Here is a 12514-nt window from a genome sequence, read left to right as displayed (position 1 = left end):
GTAAAAAAATGGGCCAAGGATTTGAATAGACATTTCTTAAAAAAACGAAAAATACACAAATGGCCAATAAACACATGAGAAGATGCTCAACATTATTAGCTGTTAAGGATATGTGAGCCACAACCACTTTATAGCCACTAAGATGACTATAATAAAAAAAGATAAGCAATGAATGTTGAGAATGTGGAGAAACTGGAATCCTCATTTATTGATAGTGGGAATGTAAAATGATGTAGCTGTTCTGGAAGAAAGTTTGGATTCCCTCAGAAAATTAAACAGAATTTTCATATGACCCAGCAATTCCATTCCTAGAGAACTAGAAATATGTGTCCACACAAAAACTCGTACATGAATGTTCATAGCAGCATCGTTCATAATTGTCAAAAAGTGGGAACAACTTAAATGTCCATCAGTTGAAAAATGGCTAAACAAAATGTGACATATGCATACCACTGAATATCATTCAGCCATGGAAAAGAATACAGTACCGATATAGGTTATAGCCTGTATTAGCCTTGAACACAGCATGCTAAGTGACAGGAGCCAGAGACAAAAGGTCACACATTGTCTGACTCCATTTATATAAAATGTCTAGAATATGTAAACCCATAGAGACAGAGACATGATTAGTGGTTTCCAGGGGCTGGGCGAGGGGGAAAGGGAAGTTTGTACTAATAGACAGAGTTCCTTTTGGGGCAGGATGCAAATGATTTGGGACTGGGTATTAGTGATGGTTGCACAACTCTGTGACGATATTAAAATCATTGGAAGCACACACTTTAAAGGGTGAAACTCTGTGAGTTACATCTCAATAAACAAAAATTTCAAAGCTCTTAAAGCATCATATTCTATTTGCCATTAAGTGACAAAATGTATTAGGAGCACTCATTTCCAGATGTGGAAACTGAGGCATGAAGGTAAGGCGGTTGTCTAGAATCACCAAGCTGGACCTGAACTCAGTTTCCCAACCACTTGCCTAGTGGGTCTCAGAGCATCACCATTAGCATTAATATCCAATTAGTTAAGACAGATAAAACTCTCTCCTAGAAGAGCAAATCGCTCCTGGACAATTTATGTGGAAGAAATGCCCAGGGGGAGTGAACTCTGGCTACAAAAGGGAGTATTGTTCATAAGTTCCACATCTCTGTGTACAGGGTGGAGAGAACCAAATCCACTCTGCAGGAGGAAACCCCGTCCAAGACCTCTCCCCTGATGAACCCCATACTAGTGGTCAGCTTTAACGCGTTCTCCTTTCTGCTCCAAACTCTTAGAATGTTTGTATGGAGCCTGTACGCTCCAAACCTTTAAAGCTAAACCAGGTGTTCTAGTCTCCCAGGTCACAGAAAGCACCAGGCCTGGCTTGTGCTGCTGTCTGCTGTCTTACTCTGGGAAGCAAATTCAACTTCTTAGAGTGCGGGGCAGAGGTATCCAGAAGGAATATCCATCTGCCTCCTGAATCCTCATCAGAACTTCTATAAGTTGTGGGAAAATTAAATAATGCTACCAGCTTTCTTCCCAAACCAACCTTTCCCTCTGAAGCTCAGAAAACAGAGCTTTTAAAGATATAAGGGGCACATCATTACTGACTAGAGGCCCAATGCACAAAATTCATGCAAGAGTAGGCCTTCCTTCCTGCAGCTGCCGGCACCAGCTTCCCTCTGGCACCCGGGACCCGGGCTTCCCTTGCAACCTCGGCTTCGACCAGAAGGTCACCTGGAAGGACGGCAGGTCTAATTAGCATACGTATTACCCTTTTGCTATTAGAGATGATGACTCCCTGGGATTTGGGCTGAAACCTAAAGCTGTATGATACCATGGTTCCCTTCGTTAACATTCTGAATGGCCCCAATGCCAGGAGTCACCTCAGCTAAAGAAACCAGCTGCCTTCCCATCTGGTCCATGAGGCTGTGCATTTAGTGATGCAGGTCATGTCACCGACAGCCAGCCACCCGGGATGGGGACTTCTCTCGGGAAAGGGTTAATACAGGAAGGTGGGGGAGGGGCTGTGGTCACAGCCCCCCTGTGTGGGTCACAGCCCCCCCGGTGTGGGTCACAGCCCCCCCGGTGTGGGTCACAGCCCCCCTGTGTGGGTCATGCTGGCAGGGCTGCCGGCCCAGGAGTGCACTGACCTCGTCGCAGGCGGCGCAGCGCGGCTTCAGGCACTCGGCGTGGTGCCGGCCGCAGTAGATCTTGCCATCCTGGTAGAAGTAGATCAGGTCCACCAGCAGCTCGCTGCAGACGGTGCAGATGAAGCAGGGCGGGTGCCAGCAAACCCCGTGGCCGGCGCGCGACGCGAACACGGCGATGTCCCCGCCGTTAATCTGGCCCCCGCACTGCGAGGCGAAGGGAAACGTGCGTGTGAACAGGGGGCCCACCTCTCTCACCCCGCACAGGTGACAAACCACCCCCACCTCCACCAGTCTCCACCATGGGGCACTTACGTTCCGACGAGGCCCTGTGCTGCCTGCTCTACATACGTGTGCCTCCCCCTCTCCTTGCCCAGGGCCACCACGTAAGATGAAGATTAATTAAGTAACAGAAAACCAGGGCTCACAAAGGTGGGAAAGAGGAAAACTCTGCAGCAGGAGGCACATTACACAAACTCCATCATAGGCAGACAAGGTTAAGATGAGGAGGAGGAGGAGGAGGAGGCTGTGGGGGCTGAGGCGGGAGTGGGCTGTAAGGTGGTAAAGGGAGTGGGTTCATTCGAATGTGCCCGCCTTTAACTATTTCCCAGACAGTCTTTCAGGCCTGCCGTTAGCCTGCTTCCGCCAGCATCTTTTTACATAATCCTGACGGGAAAGACACTGCTTCTAAGACCAGCCTCTGGAAAGGGCCTCTTCCCTGTCCCTCCCTTATCTTCCCACTCGAGTTCCCAAGCTCCTTCCCCATCCAGAAAGGGGCAAGGCAGAGTCCCCGGTGGCCCGTGCTTAAGGCTGGGGTTTGGATTAAACAAATATGGCCTGAGGGCCTTTGAGGGAGGAATCAGTGGGTCTGGGGGCAGGCTCTCGGCTCACCAGGGTGTTGGCATGAGGGTCACAGCCTGAGGGCCCAGTACCAGGCCCCACATGAGGGACAGAGCTCCAGGGACAATGTCTATGGAGTAGAAACGCTACCTCTGAACCCTCCCTACGTCATGGGCCTCTGGTGGGTTGAATTGCTTTCTAGAAAAAGGAGTAGAGAGCTCATGGAACTGGCTCTGGGAGCCCGATCATGTGATCAGATAAGGGAAAGACTACGCTACCAAAAGCACTAACCCTTCCTCTTATAACATAGGTAGCATACTGTTAACAGGTAAACTGAGGCACATTCAACATTTTAGAAGTTTACTTGAGCAAATATTGAATCGAGTTGGGCAGCACCAACTGAAGGAGGTTGGAATGCCCCTCGGATGGGAGCTCAGGGGCAGGTTCTTATAGAAAAGAGGCGGAAGCAAAGAAAGCAGTGGTTTGAGGGGCTGTGACTTAAGCAGTCGCCTTATTTGGGAAAGCCTGATTCGAATTTGTGATTGCTTGTTCTTAAGTTTTGTTTTCTTGGATTCTAGTGCATTGATTCTGGCTTAGGTTTTGGTTTACTACCGTACAAAGCAGTAGAGCCACCTCAGTGTAATGGCCTCTTTGTTTAATTACTTTAACGAGACAGAATCTCATTTAATCGCAACATCTTTCTATGACATAGACACTTGCTGTCCCCACTTCCCACCCTGCAAATGTCACTGACCCTGGGAACGAGGCTGACTCAGGTCCAGCAAACTCCACTTTCTAAAGGACTCATTTAAAATATAAATCCATCATATGTCAACCCCTGGCCTAACTCTTTCCAATGGACACTTAACCCCCAGGCCCTGGCCCTCTGTCAGTTCTCCTCCTTCATGCCCTATGCCCTGCCACACAGGCCACTTGGAGAATCTGACCGAAATGTCCTGCCTCAGGGCCTGTGAGCCCTCTGCCCCCTCTGCCCCCGCTGCCCCTCCCTAAGGCTTACGTGCTTCCGTCTTTCAGCTCTTGCTTGTCTTTGCTCAGAAGCCACCTACTAAGGGGGGCGCCTTCCAGGCCACTTTATGAAAACTGCAACCCCACCCCCACGCCCAGCACTTCCTGACCCTTCCCTGCCGCATTATTTTCTATGTTGCTTATCTATGTTACTGTCTGGCTTTCCCCGCCAGAATCTAACTCCTAACAAGGGCAAGATCAAGCTTTTAAACGTTTGTTCACTGTTGTATCCCTGTGCCCAGCACAGCACCTGGCCCCAGCAGGGACTCAGAAAGTGAGTGAAGGGCAAGGCCATGGGCAGGCCAGCCCGGCAGTCCCGCCTCCACACTCACCTGTTCACAAATGGCTCCAGTCATGGTGACTGGGAAGGGCCTGACATTCCCTCGGCCCAAGTTCTCGCGCTTCCTCTGGTTGCTGAAGAGCTTCAGCTCCCGTTTCTCCTCCTCATCCAGGGAGTTGCAGTATCGGACCTGAAAGGACACAGAGGTGGCACGGAAGAGTCACTCTTTGCTCTTCCCCTTAGGATTCCCGAAGCTCAGGCCTCAGTTTTCTCAGCAAACATGCCCCTTTCTGGCCTGGACTTGAACCCTGACAGGCTTGGGGACATTGGCAATGAGTCTCTACCTAAAGGAGCTGACTAACAGCACCAAACTCTGGAGACCAAGGCGTGGGCAGGATGAAGGTCTGTAGCTGTTCCTCATCCACACTGCCTCGCTCTGCTCCCCACACGGAGACCCCAATCCCAGATCTGGGACTTTCTCCTTCTTTCCAATGGGTTTGCATCTTCACACTGATTGCGGGGTCCTGATGCTTTCATGGCCGGGTGCCCAGGTAAGTGGTCCTTCACACCGATGACGGCTCCAGGCCAGCGAGCCGGAACCATTGTCGGTGGGCTCACAGCTCCTCTTCTGTCACCTCATTGTTGGGAAAATGGGGAACCACAGGCTTGAGACTGAAGAGTTGGCTCAAAAGCATCTGTGCTGCTTCATGGGAGTCCCTGCCTGCTTCTCTGTGAGGCGGAGGAAAAGCCACCTGCTGGGCTCTGGTTAATGCATGGACTTGCATTGAGCTATGATCCTTCCTGTCAGACACAGACCCACAAGTAAGGGAGGGACAGCATGGACATTCCATCCAGTATTTCCATCTCTTCCCTTAGGTCTGCACACCTTGGGAATTTTGTCAGAGTCTTGAAGTATCACCTACTTAATGGTGCTGTTGTGATTAATAGTAGGACAATTAGTAACAACAGGAGAGGAGCAAAGGGAAGGCTGTTTTTTTTTTTTGTTTTTTTTTGGAAGGCTAAGTATTATAGGCATGTCATTGGGGCAGTTTCGCCAGAAGGTAAAACTTTGCACTCCCCAGTGGTCCAGCTAAGGGGTGAGAGACAAAGGCTCAGTAAAGTTGGGGGGTGACGACTGAAGGTGCTTTCCTGTTAGGCACACCTGGGAGCAGGTCCCTGGCTAGGGTAGGCATGGCCACCACAAAGGCGGGAAATTTGGGATTTTTGGTCCCCTGAACGAAGGAGTTTGCTCTCTTAATTCCCCTTGGCTCTCTGGTTTTCTCCTGGCTCTTGGTGTGTTTTGGTTGACTCCTGGCTTGTGGGGCTCCCCTGCATTCCCCTACATGGCCCATGGCCAACCCCACACGCGATGAACTCATGGACTGCAGCCAGCCTGATGCTGACGTGGCCCCGGCTCCAACATGGAAGGAAACCTGGACGCTAACTCTGGTTTTAGCTCTACTGAAGCCCCACCACACTTCTTCTAGGACTGAGGGAGATGGGAGTTTGGAAACCCAGGGATGTAATTCCATGCAAATAAAAATCACTCATTCTCCCATGGGAGTCTCAGAAGATTCCTTTTCTCGAGATGTAAAGACACCACGCCCAGCACTCCGTGAGGAAAGAGATACCGACTTCCACTGGTAACACATATGTACTGTTTTAACACTGACTCACTTTAAAAAACTTAAATAGATTTACTTAAAAAGAAAGTATATTATGATTATAAATGGCAGATCTGTATTGCCTGTAAAAAATCAGAGGGCGACCATAAGCTAAAGAGAGAAGGAAACCACATGGCTAGATTCTACCCGGATGCTTTGGCCTGGGGGAGGTCCTCAAATGCAGATTCTTAATGCGGCAGCTTCCAAGAGGACACCAGGAGGATGGGCAGAGGCGCTACAGCTGCTGGCTCCCCCTAAGTGCCTCCCTTTGTCATTCACGCGGAAGGACATACAACTTACAAGGAAGTGCTCTCTCATTACATACTAAGAGCATACTGCCTTGCCCATGTCCCACCTAAAGTCCCGTGTCTATCACACTTCGGCAAACATTGCCCTAACCCCACCGCCCGCCTGCCTTTAGAATAATCTGAGCATCAGAAGGTTGACTGAAATGCTCAGATGACTGCCAGCCAGATGGCAACAGGGGGCCCTTGAACTAGACTGGTGCATCCTCATTTGAAAACCAGGGCGGCTGCAGATATAAAAACTGTCTTCTCTGGGTGAAAAAGAGAAGGATCACATATTCACTTTAGGGTCACCCTTTGTTCTCCACGGGCCGAGTCTAGATGGGTGAAACTGCCTCCTGGGCCCCATGGAGGGAATTCTCACCAGCAGGAAGGAGGAATTTGAAAGGTCTCTTTTCATGAAACCACAGTTAACCTTTAACAGAAGAAACCATTAAAAGCAGCACAGGGAGGGTCAGGTCCCTCTGCCACGTAAAAAGTGAACAGAAAGAGAAACGTCTTCCTGTGGATGTTTCTCCCGGGAGAGAACCCGGGCCCCCAGCAGCCCGGACCACACGGTTACACCCCTGACACTCCATGGACAAGCTTTTAAAGAAGGCACACCCCTCCTGCTTGTAAAAACCCGCATTTTCACTTCCAAACTAGTTAACCGGGCATCAGGTTACAAGGTTTGCTCTCAGCTTTAAAGAGAAAGCATTATTTATACTTTTTTTTTTTTTTTTTTTTTTTTATGAACTTTGAAATAAACAACAGGAAAGGGAATGCGGCCCTCTTTCTAGGAGTGGCCTCCGTGTTTAAGCTTTTGCTCCACTTATTCAAACGTACTTTCGTGGCTCCTGATCTATCCTTTTTCTTTCAAACGTGGGGAGGGAAAGACTAAAAAGCACAGTCACTTCCCTGGGACCCAGCTCGCGGGTGGGGCTGTGGATGGGAAGCTGGTGTTTCACCAAGGGGTTACCTCTCTTTTCAATCGAAAATTATGTTTCTGTTTAAATTGTGGGCAATTCAATTCCATGGGATAACAGTTCTTACAAACCAGATACTTAAACATTAATTATTAGTTTACAAATCTAAACCCCTCAAGCATGATGAGCTTTTAAAAGCATATTTTAAAATTGCTTTTATGGTCAATTTATCTCCAAAGATGAATGCCTGCTCACAGCGCTGTGGGTGCGGGTTCAGAGGAAAGGATAGCCTGCAGGCCATACTTTCAAGGGCGCAGAGGGTGACCTCAGCAAGTTGGACTTTAAATGACAAAAACACAGATTTTCAGAGCTGCACATCCGCACACATAGCGTCTGCCGCCGTGGGCCGTGGGGGGGAATGTGTGCGCTCAGTGAACCTGAGATGACGCTGAACATTCAAGCGAGTTGCAAAGTCTTTGCCGGGTTTGCAGTGCCCAGGGAATCTCCCCCATCCCAGGTGCTTGGGAAACCAGCCTCGCTCTTTCTTCAACTGAGAAAGCCTGGACTCTACCTTCCAATGTCCCTGCTCCCTGGTTAACCCCAGAGCCTGGCAGTGCCAGGCGAATCCAGCCCACGGTGAGATTTTGCTTTTTGGTAATGATCTCCAGAAGGTGTCTGACAGCTGCACTTGGCTCTAATTAAGGAGGCTAACACCTAAACTGAACTGCCAGAAGGTTTCTTTGGAGATCTGGACCACAGCATTCCAACCGTGGAAAGGTCAGTATTCAGGGAAGGTTCTAAGGAAAGGCTTCCTAAGACCCCCCACCCCCCAGCCCCTTACCTCATTGTCATGCGGCGGCAGCTGGTGCAGTAGCTGCTTGATCCGCAGCTTCTCCCCGGGACTGTTGACATATGGAACCTTCTCTTCGGGGAGACAGCTGTAGTACTGGTGAACCTGCGGGGGGAAAGCGCACAGGTGAGCGGCCCGCGCCACCTTCGGAGGTGATTCCCACCGCAGGACACGGGCCGCTCCCCGCTGTCCCGCCCTGCCGGGAGCACCGCGGCACACGTCTCTCACTGCCAGCAGAGAAGCTCATCCTTCAGGAAAGAGGCCAGCAGGTCCCCCATCTCTTGGGGGCTTTCCCTCTCCCTACGAGGGACAAACCGAAGCCCGAGAACTCTTCTGGAAGAAGAGAAATCGGCAACCATGCGGGCGAACCCGGGGTCGGGCTTTCTGGGGCTCCGGGAGCTGCCTTTACCATTTTCCCGCTGGTCTCCAGCAAGTAACCCGCCTCCGGAGCCAGCGGGATGTGTCAGTGCCTGCCCCGGCAGCGCCGGAGTCGGAGCCCGTTTTTGGCACTCACACCCCTCAGCCTCCTCCTCCACGCAAAGCCCTCCGGGTCCGGAGCCCTCTGAGAGAACAGGCCGCAGCTCCCATCTGTCAGAGAGTCCCTGAATCTGGGATGCAGAGCGTGCGGTGAGAAATCGTCAGTAATGAGTATTCCTGGACATCCTAGAATACTCCTGCTTATGACAGTGAGGGCAGATTCCTGCACTTTCTAAGCTAGGTTAACCCTAACGATGACTTTGGGAAGCAACAAGCACCTATTTTTGTCTGAGAAAAGAAAACATTCTACCACCCAGCTGCATGCAAAACTAGGGGAAGGAAAAGCTGACCCAAACCGGAGGTATGCTATCATACAGGAGAGACACAAACAAACAGAAACAAACAACCACGCAAGCTCAGATGACATCATGGAAAATACTTTCCAGCTATCTCTTAGCAGCCTCGTGACCAGCTCTTGAGAAACAAGGCATTCATTCATTCAGTGACAGAGAAGACAGAAGACTTGGTCCCACTCCCGAGTTAAGGGACTCTTGGATATGCACACAGTTTTGGGAATGCCGGGACGAAGAGTTATGACAGCTCTGTCTACTCTGATCTCCAGAAAGGAAGTCGTAAGCAGAAGAAGAGAGGGAAGGAAAGGCTTTGCAATGACAAGGCCTTAAAAAAATTTGAAAGCCATCTTTATTTTCCTAACAAATAATCGTAACCATTCACCACCATGTGCATATCATCCTCTTAATCAAGTCCCAGAGGCAACCATAGTCTTCTCATCTCAGACCAGCTGCCGTGGGGAGGCCGGGCCTCTGTGAGGCTCCCTCAGGCACCTGGCGGGGAGCCCCATCCCGCGACGGGGAGGACCGCTCCGGGTTCTGGGTGCCCACAGGTTATAGCACTCTCCAGAGAAAACATGAAAGGCCGGATGATGAGTTCGTTTGGAATTGGACACTGGTGCTGAGCCCCTCAGAGAGCGGCACCATATGGCTCCTCAGGTAAGTGCCCGGCATACAAAGCAGACCCGGCTCCGTGCCTTGGAGAAGGAGAAGGGCTTTGCCTCCCAAGCCCAATCACTGCTTGTGGAAAAGCCTCACTTTGCAGTTCTCACAACACCCATGATCGCTACGGAACCATGGGGACAGAAGTGAACGTGGAGCGAATCCCTGTGGATGCTTGCTATTGAACTAATTTGAGCGGTATCTCTCCTCTCCCCTCTCCCCCCCCCACCGAATTATTCACACAGCCCCCTGTTCACTGCCCAGAACAAAGTCATCCCTGGGAATCCTTCTGATCTAGCGCCTGCGCCAGGCCCTCTCTGACACTGTCCACAGATGGCCCAGGTTGGAGTCTTCCCTGCACCGTCTGTGTCATGGCCAGGGAGGCCCGCACCCCAGCCCGGATGGACCATGCCTGTGTCATCAGCAGTTCACACTAACCACTCAGAAGCCTCATTGGAAGATCAGGGCGATGCAGTGAGCGTGGAGGCAGGGCATTTGCCCCCTAATAACAACACAGGACATGAATGTACAGCAATTAGTATGTTAGCTAGCTTGGCATACTCCACGTGGAACAATCCAGAGGCTTCCTGGACTTCCTTCCATTTTAAAATGTAGGGCAACACTGTCAGCGCGTAGTTAGACCAAACCCGCCCCTCCCCACACACCTCAGTCTAAGCAAGAAGGTTGCAAGGAATAAAATGTTGCTTAAGCTAGTTTGATTTCAGAGATAAAATGGAAAATTATTATAAAGGGGTGACGCTTTCTCCAGAAACTCAGCAGTACCCTCGGGGCTCATGCGGAAATGGAACCTGCAGTCAGGAATTGTCATCTCTCTAAGCCCAGGGTCCTCTATCCGTCTCTCGCTGCATATTTGCTTCTTACCTTCTCAAAGCGTAAGGCTCCGCACAAAACTTCGGTTCCTGGACTGACTAGCTTTGCTCAAACCCAAATCCCCCAGAAAAGGACCCTGACTGCCCATCTTGGAAAGCAGATCCACACTTGGAAAGCAGTCCCACATGCCTGACCCTGGAGGGCAAAGGAGTCCCCAGCATGCAGTGACAGAGAACGCCAGGAGTTCTTGGGAGATAAATAAATATCTTAGTATGCTGTGTGCCATCCTCAAGACTTTGAATTCCTTTTTTAATTATAGTTTATATTCAATATTATTTGTTTCAGGTGTATACCATAGAGATTAGACAATCATATACTTTAAAAAGTGTTCCCCTGATATTTCCAGTATCCACCTGGCATCATACACAGTTATTATAATATTATTGACTATATTCCCTCTGCTGTAATCTTCATCTCTGTGACTATTGTGTAACTACCAATTTATACTTCTTAATTCCTTCACCTTTTTCACCCATCCCCCACCCCCCTGCTCTCTGACAACCATCAGTCCGTTCTTTGTATCTATGAGTCTGTTTCTCCTTTGTTTGTTCATTTATTTTATTCTTTAGATTTCACATATAAGTGAAATCATTTGGTATTTGTCTTTCTCTGACTGGTTTATTTCACTTAGTGCAGTGCCCTCTAGGTCAATCCATGTTGTCACAAATGATAAGCTTTTGTTCTTATTTATGGCCGAGTAATATTCCACTGTACATATGTATCACCATTTTTTTTTTATTATTTTTTTTAAGTTTTTTTTTTTTACCGCCTCGTGTATTGATGAGTTCTTGGGTTGCTTCCATATCTTGGCTATGGTAAAGTATGCTGCAGTGGGCATAGGGGTGCATATATATGACTGTGAATTCTTAAACCAGACATCTTGTGTGTTTTTTTATAATTCAAGCCAATGGATTACCACCTCTGAAAAGTGTCTGTTCTATCAGTATTCCAATAATGTCTCATATATAAAATGTGCTAAAATATTTTCTCACAATAATTTGGTGGATGCTTTAAAACTGACCTAATTAGTGGGATGCCCCTTTATTAAAACAGATCAACTAGTATTAATTAACAATCTACCAAAACACCCCTGTGTCCTGTTGTAGGTGATCTGACCTGCTCTGAGGAAGGACAATGAGTTGATCAAGCCTCCTCCAAGCCTGGCCCAGTCCAGGAGAAAAAGTCACCCTCTCATGTTGCCTTCTGTGTCTCCACCTGGTATTGATCTGACTTTCCAAGCTCTTTATTGAGCATGGAGGATTAGAAGATGGATGGGAATGAGGGAGAATCCACTCTTGAATTCCCAATCTGTCTGGCCTAACACAAAAATGCTGCATGCGTTACCCTCTGCCGTCCTCTGTAAAAACAGGACTATATGCCCCAAAACACACACCAGAGGAAAGACTCAGTATACTTTCTGGGGCTCCAAAAAGGAAATTGGACACCACCCCTGGAAACTCTGCAGATTGCTCATTTAGCCCCAACATGTTTCACTTGTTAATTTTTACAAATAAATGAGCAAAGCCAACAGAATTGTGTCAGTGGTGATCATTACCAAGCTATTACCTGGTATGTTGATCTCTATTTTTCCTCTTGTGTGTACTGATGCATAGAGCACATTTCTCCAAGAGCAGGTCAATTGAATGTTCTAGAAACTCTGGTCCCTTTAAACATTCCCAGGTAGAGGTGTCCCGTGATTCTGGGTGAAGCAGTACTAGGTACACCCAACCCCTGCCACCACCGCCCCGCCCCACAAAAGCATTTTGAATACAATACACTGGCTTATGAAAACCAAGTAGCTGAAGGCCTTCATTTAAGGTGTTACTCCCAGCAGGAAGGTTTGGCAGTACCTTCAGTCTGTCTGGCGGATGGTCAGAACTTAGTGTGCAAACAACGTCCGCAGGGCCAGGCCTCACCCCGTTCCAGACACCGGGCTTGTTGGCACTTCTGACAGCATTTCTGCCTGGGCACAGACCAAAGGGAGGCAGCCAGGGGCTCCTCGCTGGGGAGGAAAGTGTGCTAATTTAAAAAAGTGGGCACCGTGCTTTATTTAAGGCGAGGGGTCTCAAACTTCGGCTTGCACCAGAACCCTCAGAAAGTTTTGTTGAAACACACATCGCCATTTCAGTAAGCCTGG

General features: G+C 49.1%; 1 protein-coding gene across 4 annotated transcripts in view; it reads right to left on the bottom strand.

Annotated features, from left to right (window-relative positions):
- PRICKLE2 (prickle planar cell polarity protein 2) overlaps positions 1-12514 on the bottom strand; it is a 316918-nt gene that overhangs the window by 45498 nt on the left and 258906 nt on the right. For all 4 annotated transcript variants that reach the window (XM_084902708.1, XM_084902709.1, XM_084902710.1 and 1 more), the window contains 3 exons: positions 7988-8101; positions 4325-4462; positions 2130-2333 (listed from right to left, as the gene is read on the bottom strand). In XM_084902708.1, the coding sequence (XP_084758834.1) occupies positions 2130-2333; positions 4325-4462; positions 7988-8101 (456 nt within the window). The remainder of the gene's footprint in view (positions 1-2129; positions 2334-4324; positions 4463-7987; positions 8102-12514) is intronic.

The sequence above is a fragment of the Pipistrellus hanaki genome (assembly GCF_964339955.1).
Source record: "Pipistrellus hanaki genome assembly, chromosome: 13".
NCBI lineage: Eukaryota > Metazoa > Chordata > Mammalia > Chiroptera > Vespertilionidae > Pipistrellus > Pipistrellus hanaki.
This window is presented reverse-complemented; position numbering and strand designations above follow the sequence as displayed.